Genomic DNA, 18,272 nt, shown 5'->3' with positions numbered 1-18,272 from the left:
CCCCGCCCCGGGGGGGCAGGAAGCCGGGCGGGCCGGGCGCGCGCCGGCCCCGCGCCTGTCACCGCCTGCGTCAGAGCCCGGAGTTTTCCACTGACGAAAAAGGGCAGCGCGGCGCGGCGCGGCGCAGCCCCGGCCCCGGCAGCGGCAGAGCGGGAGGCGCCGCGCCAGGCACCGCCGCTGCAGCCGGAGCCGTCGCGCCGAGACCCGCCTCAGGTAGGGGCCCGCCGCGGGCAGCCGGCGCCGGGATGGGGCTGGGGGAAGCGGCGGCGGGGGTCCGCCGCGGGAGAGGCGGTGGGCTCCGCCGTCCGGTGCTGCGGCTCGGGGCGGGGAGGCGGGGTGCGCGGCCGTCGGGGCGGCGGTGCTGAGCCGGCTTGGCGCTGGCGCGGGGTCCCGGTGCAGTGTCCGGCGCGGCGCTGGGCTGTCGGGGGGCCGGGGTGCCAGCCCGCGGCGCTGCCCCGCCGTGAGGGGTCCGTCTGGCTTCCCCGCCGTCCGGAGCCGGGCAGGCGCGACGCGGCGGCGCCGTCTGGCCGTGCCGCTGCCGCCCCGGGGCGAGGGGAGCCCGGCGGGGCGGGGGGCAGCGGCACCGCGTCCCGGGGCGGAGGGGGGGGGGGGCTGCCCTGCGCTCCCGGCCCGCCGCGCTTCCCCATCGGCCGGCAGCGCCGTGCTGACCGTACGCAGGAGCACCTATGGAGTAGCGCCGAGCTGCCCCCCTGTCAGTTAAGGCTCTGCTCCATCTTTACGGCTGCGGTTCCAATTTTCTTAGGTTGAAAGAAAGGCGGGGCGGGGGGGAGCCTTGCCCGCTCGCTCTTCCCCAAATCTGCCCGGCTGGGGATGCTTTCCCGTCGCTACAGCAACACCTACCGACCGGCGCACGGATGGACCGGCCGGCCGGCGGGCAGCGGGGCCCCCCGCCTCCCGAAACAAAATATCGCCGCTTCGGCGGCGCACCTGGGAAAAGAAGAAAAAAAAAAAGGGAAAAACCCGCAAAACTACTAAGTTTCCTCGGGGGGTGAGGGGTGTTGGTGGTTTTTTTTTTGCTTCCCCCCCCTCCCCCCCCCGGCATCCTCCGAAGTGTCTGTCACCTCCGAGTTACATAATGTCGCTGTGGGAAGAGGCTGACACGCAGGGACAGCCCTTTCCTAAAGCAGCCCTGCCTCGCTGCCGGCTGGAATGACAGCGCCTCGGTGGGATGGAGAGAAAAAAAACCCACGGCCATTTACGAACCTCAGAGTCTTGTCATTCGTTACAGGGAACTCAGAAATCAGAAATTAGTATTTCCACCCCCACCCACCCCACCCCCATATCCAGAATTTTTTTTTTTTTTCTCCGCTGAGCAGTTCGCAGTTGAGGCCCGTCGAGGTGATGGGGTTTATTTTTCGGGATGGTGCATTTGTGCTCCACCGCGGAAAGACTCCGCAGCTCCTGGCGAGCCCTTTAATAATTCAGTGCGGGAAATGCGTGCGTATATATAGCAGGCTAGGTAATGCACAGTGTGTACCTACAGGAGGACAAATATGGAAACCTGGTGTGAATTATTCATGAGGTGTAATCAAATAGAGGATTTTCCTAGACAAAGCACACTTCGCTGTTTTCATATTTATTACAGCACAATCTGCGCCGAGTACATTTGAACCTTGTTTCATTCGGGCTGTGTCAGATAACCTTTAATGTATTTGCTAATGTTTCTTATTTACCTTTCAAGCTGTCAGCCAGAAATAAGAGCTGAATAGAAAAATCTGAAAAGCCTTTTTCTTTGTAGCCTTGTGAAAATTAGTAGACTGAGTAAGTGCTTCTGATGCTGTTCCCAGGGAAGGTGTTTTGCCTGTTCAGTCTCTGGCAGGAGAATAAACTCATGGTGCTACGAACTGATTCATGCTCCTGCTCCACGGCACGGGGTACTTCGGGTTTTGCTGTTGCATAGTAGGCAGAGGCTATTTTTAACCGGAGCAAGGTTATGAAACCTTAGACCCAGCTGGGTGAAAATAATCTGGTCTGAACTGGAAAGCACAGCTTGCGTGGCTGGGAACACGCGCGGGACTGTCCCCTGGAGGGTCCCGATGGGATGATCCTGCTTACCTTAGCTCCCATCAGCCCCCAAATTGGGAAGTGGTATCATCGTGGAAGCTGTCACAGCGGCGCAGTTAAGTAAATATGCAAAGAATTAAGATAGTTAAATGAACAAGCAGTGAATCAGAGTTGATAGCGTGATGATTAAGTAACCCAGAGGTGTTGCTGGCATCACTGCTGCTGTTAGACACCAAATATCTAGGGTAGCCGAATGGGAAGCCCAGCTCCCCACCAGTATTTGGTGATACTCGCACCAGCGTCGCCTGACCTGCAATAAACAGCAACGTGCAAATAAACATCGACCCCCAAAACTCCCCCAGGCTCGCTCCAGAAGTCATGTTTGGAGCGGTACCTGGCGCAAATATGTGGTGGTGTTTTTTAAACTAATATTTACTCCTGCTAGACCTGCACAGCCGCTGCAGCTCTGGGGGAGGGAACGGGAACCGCTCTGACTCATTGCTCAGCAGAGTTGTTAACTCGCTCCCAGCGCCCGAGCCCTCGTCCCGGTGTGCCGAGAAGAATCCACCTTGGCTTCCCAGGCTGAAAGCAGATGGCTGTAATTGTAGAGTTGGCAAACCAGCTCAAAAAGTCCCTGGAAAATAAATACTTTTAGTGCATTGCACTGAGGTTTGGGGGTTTTTAGGTGTTGGGGTTTTTTTGATTGTTGTTACCCAAATTGCTTTGCAGAAGAAAGTTTGCTTTCAATAGCTCATGCACAGATTTGGGATCCTTCCATTCCTTAAGATACTCCTCTGACAGAAACCCCAAATACAAAATATGCTTGCTCATAGGTGTTCTCCTGCAATACTGTGGGAGTTGTGGCATGAGCAAATGCAGCTGCTGGACTTGCTGGGAGAAGTTTCCTTTGCCTTGCTCGCAGTGCTGCATTCGCCTGCCTGGTGCAAAGCCCATATACAGCCCCAAAATAAAACACTGAAACATCTTCTCCGCGTACTTCTGCACAAAGCCATGATGCCTCTTTGTGCAGTCTCTTATAAATAGACTAACTGGACACTGGTAGGGGTTGTAGTTGCCTTCCTCTGCGCTTGGCTAAACAAATGCCAAACCTTCTTAAATCTAAATTACTCGAAATATTTACTGTTGAGACGTCGTCCAAGAGGAGGATAGTTAAAACATTAATTCCTCACATTCCAGTGTATTAGGGCTTTACCCTGCAACTTGCCGAGCACCAGAAATGGGACTTTGCAGATTCAATTCCCTTCCCCCCAACTAGACAGCCACCTCCCCCCTACTCCCCCCACCCAAACTTTAATGCTTTAGAAAAAAAAAAAAGAAAAAAAAAAAAAAAAGAGGGAGAGAAAAAGAAAGGAATGCACATCTGGGCTAAATATTTGTTAGAAAGTATTCCCAGGATAGTGGGAGTTCTGGTGCCAGAGAGGAATTCCTGCGGGTTTGATCCATTGCATTATGTACTTGTTCCAAAAGCTGTTTTCAGTAAAATAGATGAGTAAGAAGTCTTAGCCAAGAACAGAATGTCTTTTTTGGCAACTAAAAGGAAGATAGGATTATTTTATTTCAGGTTATGTAAAAAAAAAAAAAAAAAAAAAAAAAAAAGAGAGAGAGAAGGAGAAGGTGGTAAAATCCTGCGCTTGGTGGTGCCTGTAGAGATTTACAATGGCAAGCATATATATGTATATTTATTTTTTTTCCATGCCGCTGTGCACATTTTTGTGATTTCTTTGTAAGACATCAGTGTGGATTGAAGATTACTTGTGGAATTACAGCAATTCAAATATCCTGGCTGTGTCAGAATTGGCCTCTGGGTTTTTTTGGCTGAGTGGACAGCGGTTTCAGCGACAGGGCTTTCAAGGCAGTGTCCAAATTGTTGGCATAATTCTGCTTCCAAGTGCCAGGGCAAGAAGGGGAGGAGAGGATCGCCTTTGCCTTGACAGCGAAAACCCTGTCTGGAGGATTTTCTGGGGGTGGATAACAAGTAAGACACCGATGGGTGCAGCCCTGCTACATTGCATGTAGCTCCGGAGAAGGATTTGAATACTTGACCTGGAAAACGTAAATCAGCAAAGAGGGGAAAAGCGTTATTGGGGGAAATTAATGTGTTTTGGCTAATGGGCAACAGGTTCACCAGCTTTTTCCCATTAATTGAGAATCATGTTTGCACGACACCTACTTTGCATTAACAAAACAATAGGTGTTTTGAATAAGACGGCATGCCAGCGGTGGTTGTTGGGGTTTTTTTCCCCTGTGTATTTGGCTTATTCTCATAGATGGGAGATGCACACACCTCCTTTCATCCTTCTGCCAGGCGTGGCTAATGAGCGATGATAGTATTAAAATAAATAAATAAATAAAATTGCACCATTTTATGCACAGCTTGCCTTGGCTCTGGCTTGGTGTTTATGTTCATTTGGTTAGCGTGCGTGAGCAAAACGCTTCGATTTTTCTTGCTGTGTGGTTTGGGGGGAGGCAGCACGGCTCATACTGGGCGTTGTTGGGTTTGCAGGTGACCTGAGCATCAGGGCTGCATCACTCTGCAGCACAGTGATATCCACCTTCTCGCTTCTCTGGGAGTCCTGCAGACCAGGTCAGTCCTGGGAGAACTGAATGCCATGTGGGGTTTGGTTGTTTTGGTCTGGAACTGGGACGCCTATTTCAGTGGTGTGATCTTACTGTTCCACCACCCTCTGAGGTCCCCTGTGAGGTTTGGATGTGGTCAACATCACTTCTAAGAGGGTGTTCACTGTGTCCTGCGGGCTTTTTTGGGGAGCTAGTGTCTCCCTCCCTTGGCTAGTCAGTAGCATCCTTCACCAGCAGTGTCGGAGGTATCCCTTGGAGCAGCGACCAGTTGCTTTGTGGTGAGAACTGATGCTCTTTCAAGACACGTGCAGGATTTTTTTGCAGTTTCTGGCTGCTCTGGGTGGATGATGGGATCAACTGGGATGAGCAAACTTCTGGCTGCAGCCCAGGCTTTGATTCGGACCCCTGCCATGGATTTGTAGGGTTTATTTACTCCTAGTTGTTTCTTAAAGCACATATGAAACGGAGCAGAAGGCACACACAAAAAAAAAAAAAAATAAAATAAAATAAAAGGCTTGTAAATGCAGCCATGTAGGTTGTTGGGGCATTGTGGCTGCCTGCGAGCTCTGCTTTGCTGGAGCACAGGCAGGAAAGGGGTTAATCCAGGTGTCAGGTAGGACATGTGCTGCTGGGGCTGGAGCGTGGCCAGATCTACCTTCTCCCCATCTCTTTTTGGATTAAGGCCAAAAAAACAATAGCTTCTCTGTGGCAGAACCACCTGCAGCTCTGGGTTTGCTGAGGAGGAGGAGGGATGGAGGGGATCACCTCTCCCTGGGTTCAGGGGGCTGTGGGGGATCCACTGGCCCCACAGGCACACGTTGCAGTGAATGATTAACTTCAGCCCGAGGAACTGCTTCATCCAGGGATTTTTTTTTGTTACTTTTTAGGGGACTATTGTCTCCGGGGAAGCTGCTGGTAAACATAATTAGCGAGGGCTGGCGCAGGGCTTTGAAGGCACGGCGTGTGCTCCTGTCCTACCATGTGTGACTGTGCAGCAGTCGAGATACTGAAAACCTCAACGTTAGGAGGGTTTGAAGGTGGTGTGGTTTCTGTGCTGCCTGCTCAGAGCTGTCAGGAGGGCGGGTTTAGTGTTATGGTTTATATTTTTCTTTTTCAGAGACTTAAATTAACTTCAGACATGCAAAAGAAGGCGAGAAGGTGTTACCGTTACAAAGAACAAATGTGGCCAGTGGAGGAGTTTCAGCTGGTGGGAGGGGATGGGGACCAGCTGTCTGTCACCCCCGTATCTGCACCCTGTATCTGTCACCCCCATATCTGTCACCGTCCTGAGGCTGTATATGTCTGTCCCAGTGTCACTCGAATTCTAGGGATGCTTTAGATTTTGTGTATTACCTCTGGGTTTACTGAAGCACGGGTAGCATCCCACATTGCTGAGGCTCTCCCCTCCTTGCTAGAGGGAGTTTCTGGGCTGGGGCTGCATCCCCGCGCTTGTGCCATGCAACCCGGTGGGATGGGGTCAAAGCAAGTCACTTCTCCAGCAGCAGCCTGGTGCTCAGCTTTGGGTATGGCTCACTGGCTGCAAAATAAACTGGCAGTTACTTCTGCAGCAGCCAAGGGTACGTGGTGTGGTGTTGCCAGCATCTAAAAAGGGACACAGTCCCTCCTCTGTGCAAGAGCATCCCAGGTTAGGTGGGCTCTGACACCCCTTAGCCTATTGTTGGCAAAGCGTGCAGCTTTTGTGCTATTTCAGGAGACAAAACCCACACAAACTTTGTAAAAGCAAAGGTTAAAAAAGATGCAACAAAGTAATTTTTCTTTTTTCTTTAAGATGAGCAGGGGAAAAGCATGCAGGAAATTTAGGAATCTAGGCAAGTACAGAGCTTCTTTGTTTTTAATTAGCTGCGTTGTTTTTAATTGCTACTATGCTTGATACATAACCCAGCCTAAACAAGAATAGCTTATTGAATGGGGGACTGACTATGAAAGGCACCGTGAGGAGAAGGGCTGTTCTTCACAGTTGATATATTTGTATTTCAGTGCTTCATTTAATAAGTCTGTTTCCCCAGGGGGCTGTAGCAAGTAAATCATGCCAACAGATTGTTCTTTGCAAACTGGCTTATTTTTGTAATTAGCGAAACGTTAAAGCTGTAACTGCATAGAAAGCGATCTGGGTAAGGAGTTAACGTAAAAGAATTAGTAAGCAAAATGTAATACTTATTGTTTGATAACATTTGTGTTGATTGAATTGGTTTCCGGACAGTTTGTTGCCTGGGATAGTCGGTTCTTCTGCAGCGTGGTAAAATGGGAGAGAAATTCAGCAGGTGTGCACAGTGAAGGTGGAAAGATGTAGGGGTTTTGGGGGAGCACTTTCTGGGAACTGCACCTGTGCAGCCAGGCGGACCTGGTGGAGAAACGTTGCTGGGGTTAAAGCCACCCTACTCATCACCCGAAATACCCAGGATTTCCCTCGCTTTATTTTGCTTTCCTCCTTTGTTTTCCAGTTATATGAAAAATACGGCGTCACCATGAGTGGAGTATTGAAAAGGAAGTATGAAGAGCTGGGGGATGACAGTACCTACTGCTCCTCCTCCTCCTGCTCCCCCCTCTCCTCCTCGGCATCATCGGGCTGGGAGACAGATGAGGAGAGCTCCCGCGGAGAGCCCAAGCCCAGCTCTGCCTTAACGCCCAGCTTTACCCGTGAGTATCTCCGGCAGCCCCTTTCCTGGGGTCAGACGTGCCGCTGCATGGGTTTCTTTGTAGTGTGGTGGTGGGTCATCACCATGCAGAGACCTCCTTGGGGCACAACTTTACGGGTGGAAGCAGCCATAACGCCAGCTCCCTGTCATTACACCAATTAATCTTGGTTTTGTAATCAGCCAGCATCCTCAGGGTTGTCTTCCTCAGCCCTTCCTCCCAGCATTTATCATTCCTTTTTAATGTTTTTGAAGTCCAAATTGTCAGGAATAGAAAGTCAGGGACCTGGGTGTGCAGAGGCATGCAGGTGCCACCAAGCCAGTACTGTAGGACGATCCCTCAGTCCCCTGTCAGGCTATTCCTTAGGCAAAAATTAAACAGACAGCAAAGACCCATAACACTGTTTTTTAAAAATGATTAACCAGTAGCGTAATTACCATTTCGGAACTTGTTTCCTACGTAAGTTTGGTACTTTGCCAAAGAACATGACATGTTTGACATTGCCTTCGCTGCTAGTGCAGATAAACGCTATTTTGTTTTCCCAGCAATATCAGTTTTGAGAGCTTTTAGGAAAATACACAGAAGGCAAGGTTGTAAAATCCTTTATCTGCCATGTGAAGGGAAAAATAAAAAATACAATAGGGGAACATCTTCACGGAGGAGAAATAGTCCGACCTAGTAAATTATACTGAACACCCACTGTATATAGCAGTTAAGGTCCACTTAGCAGACATACACAAACATGCAGTGGTCTGAAAAGGCTTTAGAAGTCTTGTAATAATAAAGAGTCTCATTCTGGCTTGTCTTCCCAGGTTTTGTGACAAAACAATGAACTTTTTGTATTCTCTGGCTCAATTGGAAAAGGGTCAGGAATGGGAAAACAATTTTGGAGGAGGGGTGCGGGGAGAGAGAAGCAAATGCCAAAGTGCAGCAGCTCAGCCGATAGATGATCGTGGTGGTTAACTTGTCTTTTGATAAAGAGCTAATGTTTTAGAAGATTGAGTCAAGGTTATTATGAAAATGCAATGCGCAGTGCTAAGATATCATCAAAGCCACTGCAGATCCCAGTGTGAAACCCCCAGCTATTTAGCAGAAGCTGCTGACACAGCTGGGTGAACATTGTTGGGGTTTTTTTTTGCTTTCATATGAAACCAAAATGCTATATTTTGGCAAGCGAGACTTGTGAAATGTGGGTGCAGCTAACTGCCCAGTCTTGCACTTTCCCAGCCTTCGGGGCCAGCCAGACCAGCCGAGACCCTCAGGTTTTCAGCAGTCCTTTCACTTGGCTTCCCAGGAGCAGGGCTGCCTGTGGCTCTGCCATGAAGAGCGGGGTTCGGATCCCAGCTCTGCAGTCACCCATCCTTTCTGGGTTATTTTTTTCCATATTCCCCATGGTGGCAACGGAGACATCCATGCACCAGCAGAGAATGGGACCAAAAAACCCTACCACTGAATTTGTGCATAGCCCACTCCCATTCCTGACATGCTCATGCAGCAGAAAAGGCAGCTCTGCAACCCACTGCCACTGCATTTTGCTTTGTTTTCCATGGGTAGCTACGTTCGTGGAAACTCACTGACTCTGAAATTGCCCTGGCTAATTAGTCCACCTCCATCTGCTACGTTTGCACGTGCAAATGTGCAGAACCAGGTATCTCTGGAGAGGCTTCGCTTTAAATGGTGTGTAGCATGTTTCAGCAGTTTTAAGATAAACCAGAGTCGTCATGTATTGCCATGTTTACCCTGGGATCACCTGCATAAAGATTTAACATCTTTGCAGCTGCTCTCAAATGAGCCTCTTGAGAATAAACTATAGATTCATAGTTGCTCCCAGTGGATGGTGAAGGGAAGTACCAGAAAAACAGCTGTTTTGGCTATTATCTGCCCTGCCACAAAAGCTGGAGCCACACAGCGCTGGAGTGTTGGCACTCTGGCATCCCGGGAGCAGACCATGAGCTCCTGAATGTGGGGCAGGGTGCTTGGGTTTACAGCAAGACAGGCATGTAGGATGGTTTGTTGCTTGTTCGCTATGCTCTGCTGCACTTGAAGAATAAGCAAATGTATGTTTCCTGGAGGAAGTCAAGCGGGAAGGAGAAGCAGCAACCGTTTCTTAGGGTGAATCTGGTCGGTGACTCCGATGCATTGGGACTTGGCTTACTTTCCACTCCGTTCTCATCCCACCTTTGAAGTGTTAGATCCTAAAACACCAGGAACCATCGAGCAATGTTGCAACCTTATCCCGTCATGTCCCTGTTGAGAGAGTAATTGCAAGTCCTGCCTGTTTGTAGTATTTACAGCCTGTTTGTCATATTTCTATCCTGCCTGCAGGGTGGCAGTACTGACTGTGCTTTTTTTTTTTTTTTTCCCCATTTCTAGCCACATCTATCCTGAAGAAATCCAAGCGACTAAAGAAGAACAATGTAGAGTTTGACCGGGTCACTGTGTTTTACTTCCCACGCTGCCAGGGGTTCACAAGCGTGCCTAGTCGTGGGGGCTGTACCCTGGGGATGGTGAGCAAACACAGCTCCTCCCGGCAGTTCACGCTAGCGGAGTTTTCAAAGGAGCAGGAAAACGTACGTCGAGAGAAGCTCGAAGAGAAATTAAAAGAAGAGAAGTTGGAAGCATTGAAGTGGAAAGTGAGTAGGAGCGTGGGGTTGGGTTGACGAGGAGCTGGTAGATGTCATTAGTTAATGGCCAGTTTTTATAGGAGCCTCTCTGAGGCCTGGGGGCATTGGTCCTTAACCCTGCTTGGGCCTCCAAGAAACACAGGCTGCAGTGTGGGATTTTTCAGCTCAGTTTTCCACCTTTGAAAATTGATGGAAAAGACACTGAACTCCACGTGTCAGGTGTCTGTGAGGGCTCTGGGGGCTCTGACACAGATGTTGGTCCTGGGATTGCCCATCACGGGGGACAGATCTTTCCTTTCATGTTTCTCCTGACCCGGAGGTGCTGATGGCTCCATGTCCCAAACGGGTCCCTAATGCTTTGCCCATTCATTGCCCTTAGCTCACCATGAACGGCACAAAGGAGTCAGAAGAGGCCAACCAGCTCACCATCGAAGACATCTCCGACGACGACATTGATGTCAGCAACGTGGACCTGGAGGATGGCTTCTTCCTCCAGCCCTATCCCGCCAAGAAGAGACGTGCGCTGCTGAAAGCTGTGGGGGTGAAGAAGATCGACAAGGAGGAGAAGCGGGAGCTGCACAACATCCGTCTGTCCCGGGAGGACTGCGGCTGCGACTGCCGGGAGGTCTGCGACCCAGAGACCTGCAGCTGCAGCTTGGCAGGCATTAAATGTCAGGTACTGCCCTCGCTTCTGGCCACAGGGGAAAAGCCACAGCTCCAGCTGATGTATGTGTTAAAGGAGGGGGGTTCTGAGCAAGCAGGACAGAATTAGGGCAGCCTGTAAAATGCATCTGTTCCCACCTGTGCTCGGAGCGCAGCAGGCAAGAAAAGCTCTTGGAGATGCTCCCCCCAGGCTGTGAGGCAGACGCTGCTCGAAAGTGTTCATGTCCCAAATCACACAGGCAGCCGTCCCCACGCAGTGCTGAAGCCGTGGGGGAGTGCCTGAGCCTGGGGCGTGAATGCATCCGCACCGCTCATCCCACGAGACCCGCACCTGCTTGGTCTCCTGTTGGAGATGGGCCACGTGGGAATGTCTTCACAAATGAAAGCTTCTTGCTCCTTACACAAGGCTGCGATTTCTCCTCCTCCCCCTGGTTTTATTTTTAATTTTATTTTCCCTTGGTGGGTGTCACAACTCCCAGCGCGCTCAGGCAAACGTGGGAGCATCAGCTGAGCCTCAGCCCACAGCTAGCTGTGCAAACCACCTGCAAAGTGGGATAATTTATATTCAATTAGCTTATTATATTTTTCATTTTATTTTTTATGGGTGCCTGCGCAGCTGCGTTTGGAGAGCCGTATTGCCTACTCTGGGTGCTGCTCCCTCCCTCCATGCCGTGGCTGCAGGCTGGGGGTGGTGTAGGGTGGGTGTGCACAGGCAGAGGGGTGCAGGATGGGCGCTCCTTGTGCGTGTCACAGCCCCCCTCTAGTGGCTGCTGCTCACAGGGACATAAAGGTGCCTGTTCAGCAGTTTGTCCTTATCTCAACAAGGGGCAGAAGCTCCCGATATGGATCTGGTATTAAATATCATGATGCAATATACAAAACCTCATGTTTTCCCCCTTATGCCTCCTTTTGGAGCGCTCTATTTTGGTTTTTTTTGGAACCTTTTAACTTTTTTCAGTTGCACTGAAATCCAACTTTTTTATGGCAACCCTTCAAAAGAGCAGGGTGTCTATCTTTGTGGGTTTTTTAGTCTGCTTTTAAACCCTTCAGTTGTTAATTGGTTTCTCAGGGCAGGTGAGTCGCGGGAGGTTTCAATTTTGTGCCACCAGGTTCGGTCCTAACCCTCCGCCTCTTGCTTCTCCCCCATGCCAGATGGATCACACCTCCTTCCCCTGCGGCTGCACCAAGGATGGCTGTGGCAACACCGAGGGCAGGATCGAGTTCAATCAGGCCCGCGTGCAGACCCACTTCATCCACACCATCATGAAGCTGGAGCTGGAGAAGCAGCAGCAGAGCAGTGAGAAGGTGGTGGAGGCTGAGCCCCTCTTTCGGGAGCGGCTCCCATCGTTGGGATGCGCGGCAGGGAAAGGCTCCTTGAGGAGCGTGCGGGTGCCGCTGGCACCTGCTTTCCAGTTCAGCCCTGACCTGGAGGCCCTGGGGGAGAACAGCTGCAGCAGTGACATGACAGACTCCTCCATCTCCTCCCACCCCCAGTGAGGACCTGGGAGGAGCCCTACGAGAGTCTCCCCTCTGACAAATCCCAATCGGATGTGGATGACGATGGCTTGGCACGCATCCTCCACTTCAACGACTCAGATGCCGAGGAAGATGGTGGCCGTGGCCAGGATGACCTGAGCTGCTTCCACTCCACCGACTTCTTCATCGAGGACCACAGTGGTGAGGCCAAGCCTGTCCCCTGGCCGACTTGTCCCACCTCTCTGAGTGCCTGGATGAGAATGCCAACCAGGATGGTGGGGGTTTGCTGGAGGATGCTGCCCATGCGCGGTGCGATGGGCTGTCCTGCTGCGCCTCATCGCCGGCCGAGCCCTGCTCCAAGAGCTACGTCGACCTCAGCCTTTCCTCTGACTCGTTGGATTTCTTCCAGTCCTTCTCAGACTATAACTTGGGACCCCTTTACAACTCCTTAAAGGAGTACGAGAACCTCGATAACTTCTCAGCATTACAGTTTCAGTTGCCTAATTTCCCTGGCTTCCCACAAGCCGGAGATCAGGGCTCCTGTTTCTTGGAGTCCCTCATCGGTTTGTCCGAATCCGTCCCCGAAACCCCAGCCCCTTTCACAGACAATCAACTTTTGGAGGATGCCATCAAGTCATCGCTGATGGAGACAGTGAAAGTGTGAAATGCCATGTGGCTCAGGCAGCAAGGACTGGTGCCAAAAGGAAGACTGAAGAACAATTGGACGGGCAAACTTTCACCAAAAGGATGATGCGCTACTTAAAATAAGGAGGAAAATACAAAAAAAAATACTTTCTAAGCAAACAAACTATTTTTGGTCTTTATAGAACGTGGACATTTTGACATACTGCAGCTACAATCAGTTCTCTCACTGTTTGTGCAAAAATTTCTAAACTTTCATGGTGGGGTGGGGTGGGGAGGGAGGGAAAAAAGAATTTCGCATATGAATTTCCTTGTGTTTTGTATGAAAAGACCTGTTGAGAAATACTCCTCGCTGACGTTGCCAGTTGTACACACAGCCCCTTCTAGAAATGTTTCAGTGTTGCAGGAACTTTTTAAAACAACTTTTTGAAGCTGTATTTATTGTGAAAATGTGTGTTTTGCGTAAGAGTTAGCCCAACACAATCTTACGTTTAAATCGGACAAGGTTTACAGAAGAATCCATACACTATATACATAATCATTTTTCATCTATTTATTGCAAATTCCAGAATTTAACTAGCCACCGAAGCTTGAACTAGCATGAAACCTTATTTAAATTGGTAATACCTCAGATGTATTATGTGTACAATCATATTTTTTTTGCATAATATATCTGTATTTATTTATTTTCTACCTGTAGTACATGAATAGCACTGTGGTTTATCTATGACCTGGAAGGGCAATAAGGTCTTCAGCAGCACCCATCCTAAAGATGACCCTGGTTTTTCTGAGTCTGAAAGATGTTGGCTGTTCGGTTCATCACTTATATTTCTAAAAGAGCCAAATGCAGATGGGTGGGGTGGGGAGGACGAGGGAAATGTTTGAGCAACGTCCTTTGGTTTCCATCAGCCCCCTAGCAGACACGGTGATGGTGGGTGATCTCCATAATACCGCTGTGGAGAGCAAAACAAGCCAAACTAGCTATTCGAACAATAATATGAACTAGCTCTGAAAAACAAAACAAACCCCTTTCCATAAATTATTGTATAATTTATTTAATTTCCAAAGGATTTGGCCATGAGATCTTTCCTGATGAGTTGTGGTGCCTGAATATGCAGAGGAACTGTTAGTGGGGGGGGGGGGGGTGTAACGGGAAGGACCTTTGCAGCCCTGGGGGGGCTTTGGCAGAGCAAAGCCAACAACAGCAACACTGTGCTCACGCTCCTCATCGAAGTGCTCCTTAGGACTCCCTGGCATCAAGGGTATTACAGCTCCAAAATCTAGTGGTTCAGACTGTTTATAGTATTATTTTTTTTTAATATAGGTAAATCAAGTAAAATAAATGGCTGTGAAGGTTATTGGGTTCTTTATCCTTTGAGTGCAGTTTTAGAGGGAAGAAAAAACAATGCCTGAAAACAAAGCTGCAAAATGTGAAGGCTTTTGTTTTTTGAAATGAGGCAAATCGTTGTGTTTGGGAAGGATATTGGAGGCCCTCTTGGCCTTTTCGCTATTTAAATCAGTCTGAGAACAGACACTATCTGCCACGAGATGTAACTGGACGTTAAAATCTGTACATCAGTGATACACTAAGTGCCTATGCCAGTGGTATGAAAAAAAACCCCAAAACCGGCTTTAAATCCCCCTGTGGAAAATGTGAGATTTGGTGATGGAGTGATTCCTGGCATTACTGGCACCGGGGGGAGGTGGCAGCTCCGGCATCCCAGCCCTGCTGCCCTGGGAGCGGGGTGCTGGGAGCAGCTCCTGGGGGTGCACAGACACCCAGACAGGAGAAAAACCTCAAAATGTGGATTTGAGGCTTTTTCCATTGGCTGAACTGTTTATACCCCCGATGACAGGGATGGTGCTCTCGGGTACCTGCTATTCGACAGGCATCTCGTGCAAACCTGCCAGCAATTTAGGAAACTTCTGGCGTACAAATATGGTGAAGACTGGGTTGCTTTGGGGTTTTTTAATCATTATTATTACTATTTAATTGTACATATTCTCTGGTATTGAGCCGGTCAACTTGGAAGCGGAGCTGACCCGCTGCGGCCGTGGGCAGGTGCTCGCCCCCGTGCTCGCCACCGCATCCTCCTGCAAAGCATCACCCCTAGGGACCTCCCCGCCGGGCAGGAGGGCGACTGTAGGAATACTACTGGCAGATGGAGGATTTCCTGGAGAGATATATATATATAGATATATATATAAAAAAAAAATGACTATTTTTTGTTCTTGGCGTCGTTTCTTTAGACTGAAAAATCCCCTTTGGTTATCTCCTAGGTGGTAGTTTCTATTCTTCAGACTGCATCAAAAATACTGACAATTGAAAGTCTGGTACCGTTCTGTATTTATTGGCACTAATATATTTTATAACATTCCTAGGTTTCTCTGCATATATATATATATTTATATATATAAAATATATACATATATTTTATATATATACACACACACACCCTTTTTTTTAATGAATGGTGGGGATAGACTCCTGCCTTTGTGGATTTTTTTTCTATAATTTATTCTTTTTATTTGTGTCAGTGCCAAAAAATAATAAAAAAAAAAATAATTTTTTTCTCTTCCCCCCCCCCCCCCCCCCCCCCCCCCCCCGGGCACTGAATTGTAAATATATTTTTTTTTTTTTCTTCTCGGTATCTGTGTAAAAAGTTGCCTGTTAAACAGTTTAAAAACTGGGTATTTATTGACACAATCTGTAATTATCTAATGTATTGATTGAAACGCTTTGGTTTCAACATAGCTTTATTTTAGCTTTCTTTGTGTATATATTGTGATTATGTTGCTTAAAGGTACAAGTTAAAAAAATGCTTTATTTTTACCTTATCCATTTGCATTTGTTTATAAAAAAGCATATTTGTCTACAGCTGCTGTCTCTCATTTCATCAAAGCAATATGAAGAAATTTCCATTACACTTTCAATAAAATAATTTTGTTTGAATATGGCAGTGATTTCACCCTGTTGATATTTTACTCTGGCTCAAAAATTAGGATGATGGGTGTGTACACTGCATTGTATGTCATCATTGTCCCTTTTTTGCTTGTTTTTGCTTTTTTTGACCCCTTTTTGAAGCTAATGGTTCTCACCCCAAGTGTTAAGATGGGAGCATCCTACTAGGGCAGGAACAACCCTTGTCCCAGCCTGGTGTCCTCCAAGAGGCTTCTCCTGAGCTTGGGGACCCCTGTTTCTTTCTCACCCACCCCCACCCCCTGAAAAACAGCCCAGGGAAGAGCGTCCCCATGCCCTCGCATGGGGAAAAGGCATGGGGGGAGCCTGGGAGGCTGAGCACCAGCATGAGGCCAGTCCCATAATGGAAAATGAGCTGTAGAGTTGGTCCCTGGAGGAGGCATGGAGCCCAGGCAGCTCATCCTTCCTGGTGGAGCCCTCCATGCATGGCAGCTGGGTACGCAAAGGGGGAGACTTCCCAGGTAGCCTCCAAGGTGTCCCCAGGTCCATCACATCCTCAGTGGCACCTCAACGCTGAAACGTAGCAGGGAATGCTACCAAAACCCTGGGAGGTCACACAGGAGAAGCTCTTGGGGCAGCTGGAGATGCACGAGGGGTGCCCCAGAGTCCCTTAATTCACCCAGAGGTGGGTGTCCTTGCAGACAGTCACCCAGTGCCAGCCCCTGCTTTCAAATTTTAAGCTAATGCAGCACGTTTTGGCCAGGGGAGAGCCTGGGCTGGCAAAGAGCAGTTTCTCCCAGAGCTGGGACTAGAAGGGACCTTTTTTGGCAAATTGCTTAATTAATTTGAGGGCAAAAATGTGATGCAAGCTCTTGCCTGCACAGCAAGGAGAACATCTCCTGAGGCTCCCGGGGTGTCTCTGGCTGCTCAGCCATGCCATGGCAATGTGCCTGGCACATTAACTTGTGGTGCATGTGACAATTGTCCTGTTCAAGTTGCTTCCTGCTCCACCAGTGCCACACAATCCCTTCCACCCCTCAAAAAATATTTTAAAAATCAGCGCATGGAGCTGGGGTACAACTGTGTTGTCTCCTGAGGTTTGTGGTGGTGGCTGCCCGTCTCTATGGGACAATGGAAAAAGCAACAGTTGTGGCAGCATCCCCATCACCAAGAAGCATTTAGGAGAAATCGTGGGAAACCCCGGAAACCCCTTTCCCCTCAAGGGCTACAAACTGTTTCTCAGCCCTTTGGGATCTGGAAGGATGCAGACAAAAAGAAGCATCACCACGATCCTGCACCCCAGGGGAAAAGCAGGGAAAATACATTTGGTCCTGGCAACGGCAGGGAAATAACAAGAGGGTGAGGATGTGAGCCAGGCCATGGTGCAGAGGAAAAGCTGAATAAATCCCCAAAACCTAGATGGGGAGATGCGCACCTATCCCACGGGCTTGCGTCTGGCGGCGTGGGCGTAAATCATAACCACTGGCATTGACCTGAAAGCAAGGGATATTGGCCCAGGAATGCCATTGTCTAGTTTTCCATCGGGAATCCATTTTTAAAGGTTGGCATCTGCCCCCAGAGCAAAGCTCAATTAATTAACAAACTATTCATTACAAATTAGTTGCTGGGCTATAAAAGCAGTGATACTGAAAAAATGCCCTGTCCGTGGTGGTTCTGCAGCGCATGGTGGTGCCCGGCCCCAGTTTCCCCACCAGAAGGATGGGTTTGCTTGTGTTAATTTTTTTCTTTTATGGGCTTTATGCCTATAATTCCCTCTCACATTCATTGTTTTCTGATTGGGAGGGGAAAAGCCTCCAGCATACGGCTCCAGCTGCCACACCGGTGGGTTTTCGGCTCATGGTGGTGGCTTTGCACCGTGCCCCTGCAAAGGGCATCGTGGCCAGGGGACCTGCCACCCCCCAGAACAGAACAGAACAGTCCTGAGGTGCCGCATCCCATCAACCAGCCTCTGGAACCGGCATCTCCACAGGGAAGGGGCAGTTTTATCCCAGCTTCTTTGTGCCTGGAGGAGTTCATGTGTGCGCTGAAGGGCGAGGCAGAAGCCCTGGAGAGTTTCCCTGGCTGGTTGGGACTGTCCCTCTGCAAGGCGATGCTGTGGAAGCCATGGCCCCTCCGCTTGCACAGGGCTGCCTCTGAAAAGGGATGAAGCCAGGTGCCACCCTGCGTTTGCTCCCTGCCCTCGGCAGGGCTGAGGCCAGCCGACCTGCCACACGCACTGGGACGGACGTGACACAGCGCTGGGACGCACACGGTGCTCCTTCCCATCCCCTGGGAATCGGGGATTCATTGACCCCCATTAAACCCATCTGTGCACTCCCCACCCTCGCTCAGGGCTTCGTCGTCCCCTCCATTTCCATTTCATTTTTTCCTTCCACCCTGCCACCCCCGTACGCCTTGCTTGTAACACCCAGCGGCACAGATTACTCATCGCCTGCTTTCGTTTCATTTTTAGGTGCCGCCATGCACTGAAGCGTGCGCGTAGCCACCAGACTAGAAAGCACTTCTCTCCGGGTGGCGGAGCAGCCTCCGGAAAAGGGATGAGTCAGTCGATGACCCAGGGCTGGCGGGGACAGGGACGGGCTGCGACGCCAGGCAAGGCTCCTGCAGACCTGGCGCCACATGGGAATGAGACACCCGAGGAATTTTCT

At 49.6% G+C, this 18,272-nt stretch overlaps 1 protein-coding gene across 1 annotated transcript; it reads left to right on the top strand.

The window, feature by feature from the left end:
• Positions 1–55: 55 nt before the first annotated feature.
• CSRNP1 (cysteine and serine rich nuclear protein 1) lies at positions 56–15,641 on the top strand. Its single transcript, XM_055806172.1, is given in 7 exon segments — positions 56–213; positions 7,086–7,281; positions 9,652–9,911; positions 10,282–10,578; positions 11,718–12,059; positions 12,062–12,262; positions 12,265–15,641. Coding segments are annotated over 6 exon segments (1,713 nt in total). The 5' UTR covers positions 56–213; positions 7,086–7,109; the 3' UTR covers positions 12,706–15,641.
• Positions 15,642–18,272: the final 2,631 nt, after the last annotated feature.

Source organism: Falco peregrinus, chromosome 5, assembly GCF_023634155.1.
Source record: "Falco peregrinus isolate bFalPer1 chromosome 5, bFalPer1.pri, whole genome shotgun sequence".
Taxonomy (NCBI): Eukaryota; Metazoa; Chordata; class Aves; order Falconiformes; family Falconidae; genus Falco; species Falco peregrinus.
This window is presented reverse-complemented; position numbering and strand designations above follow the sequence as displayed.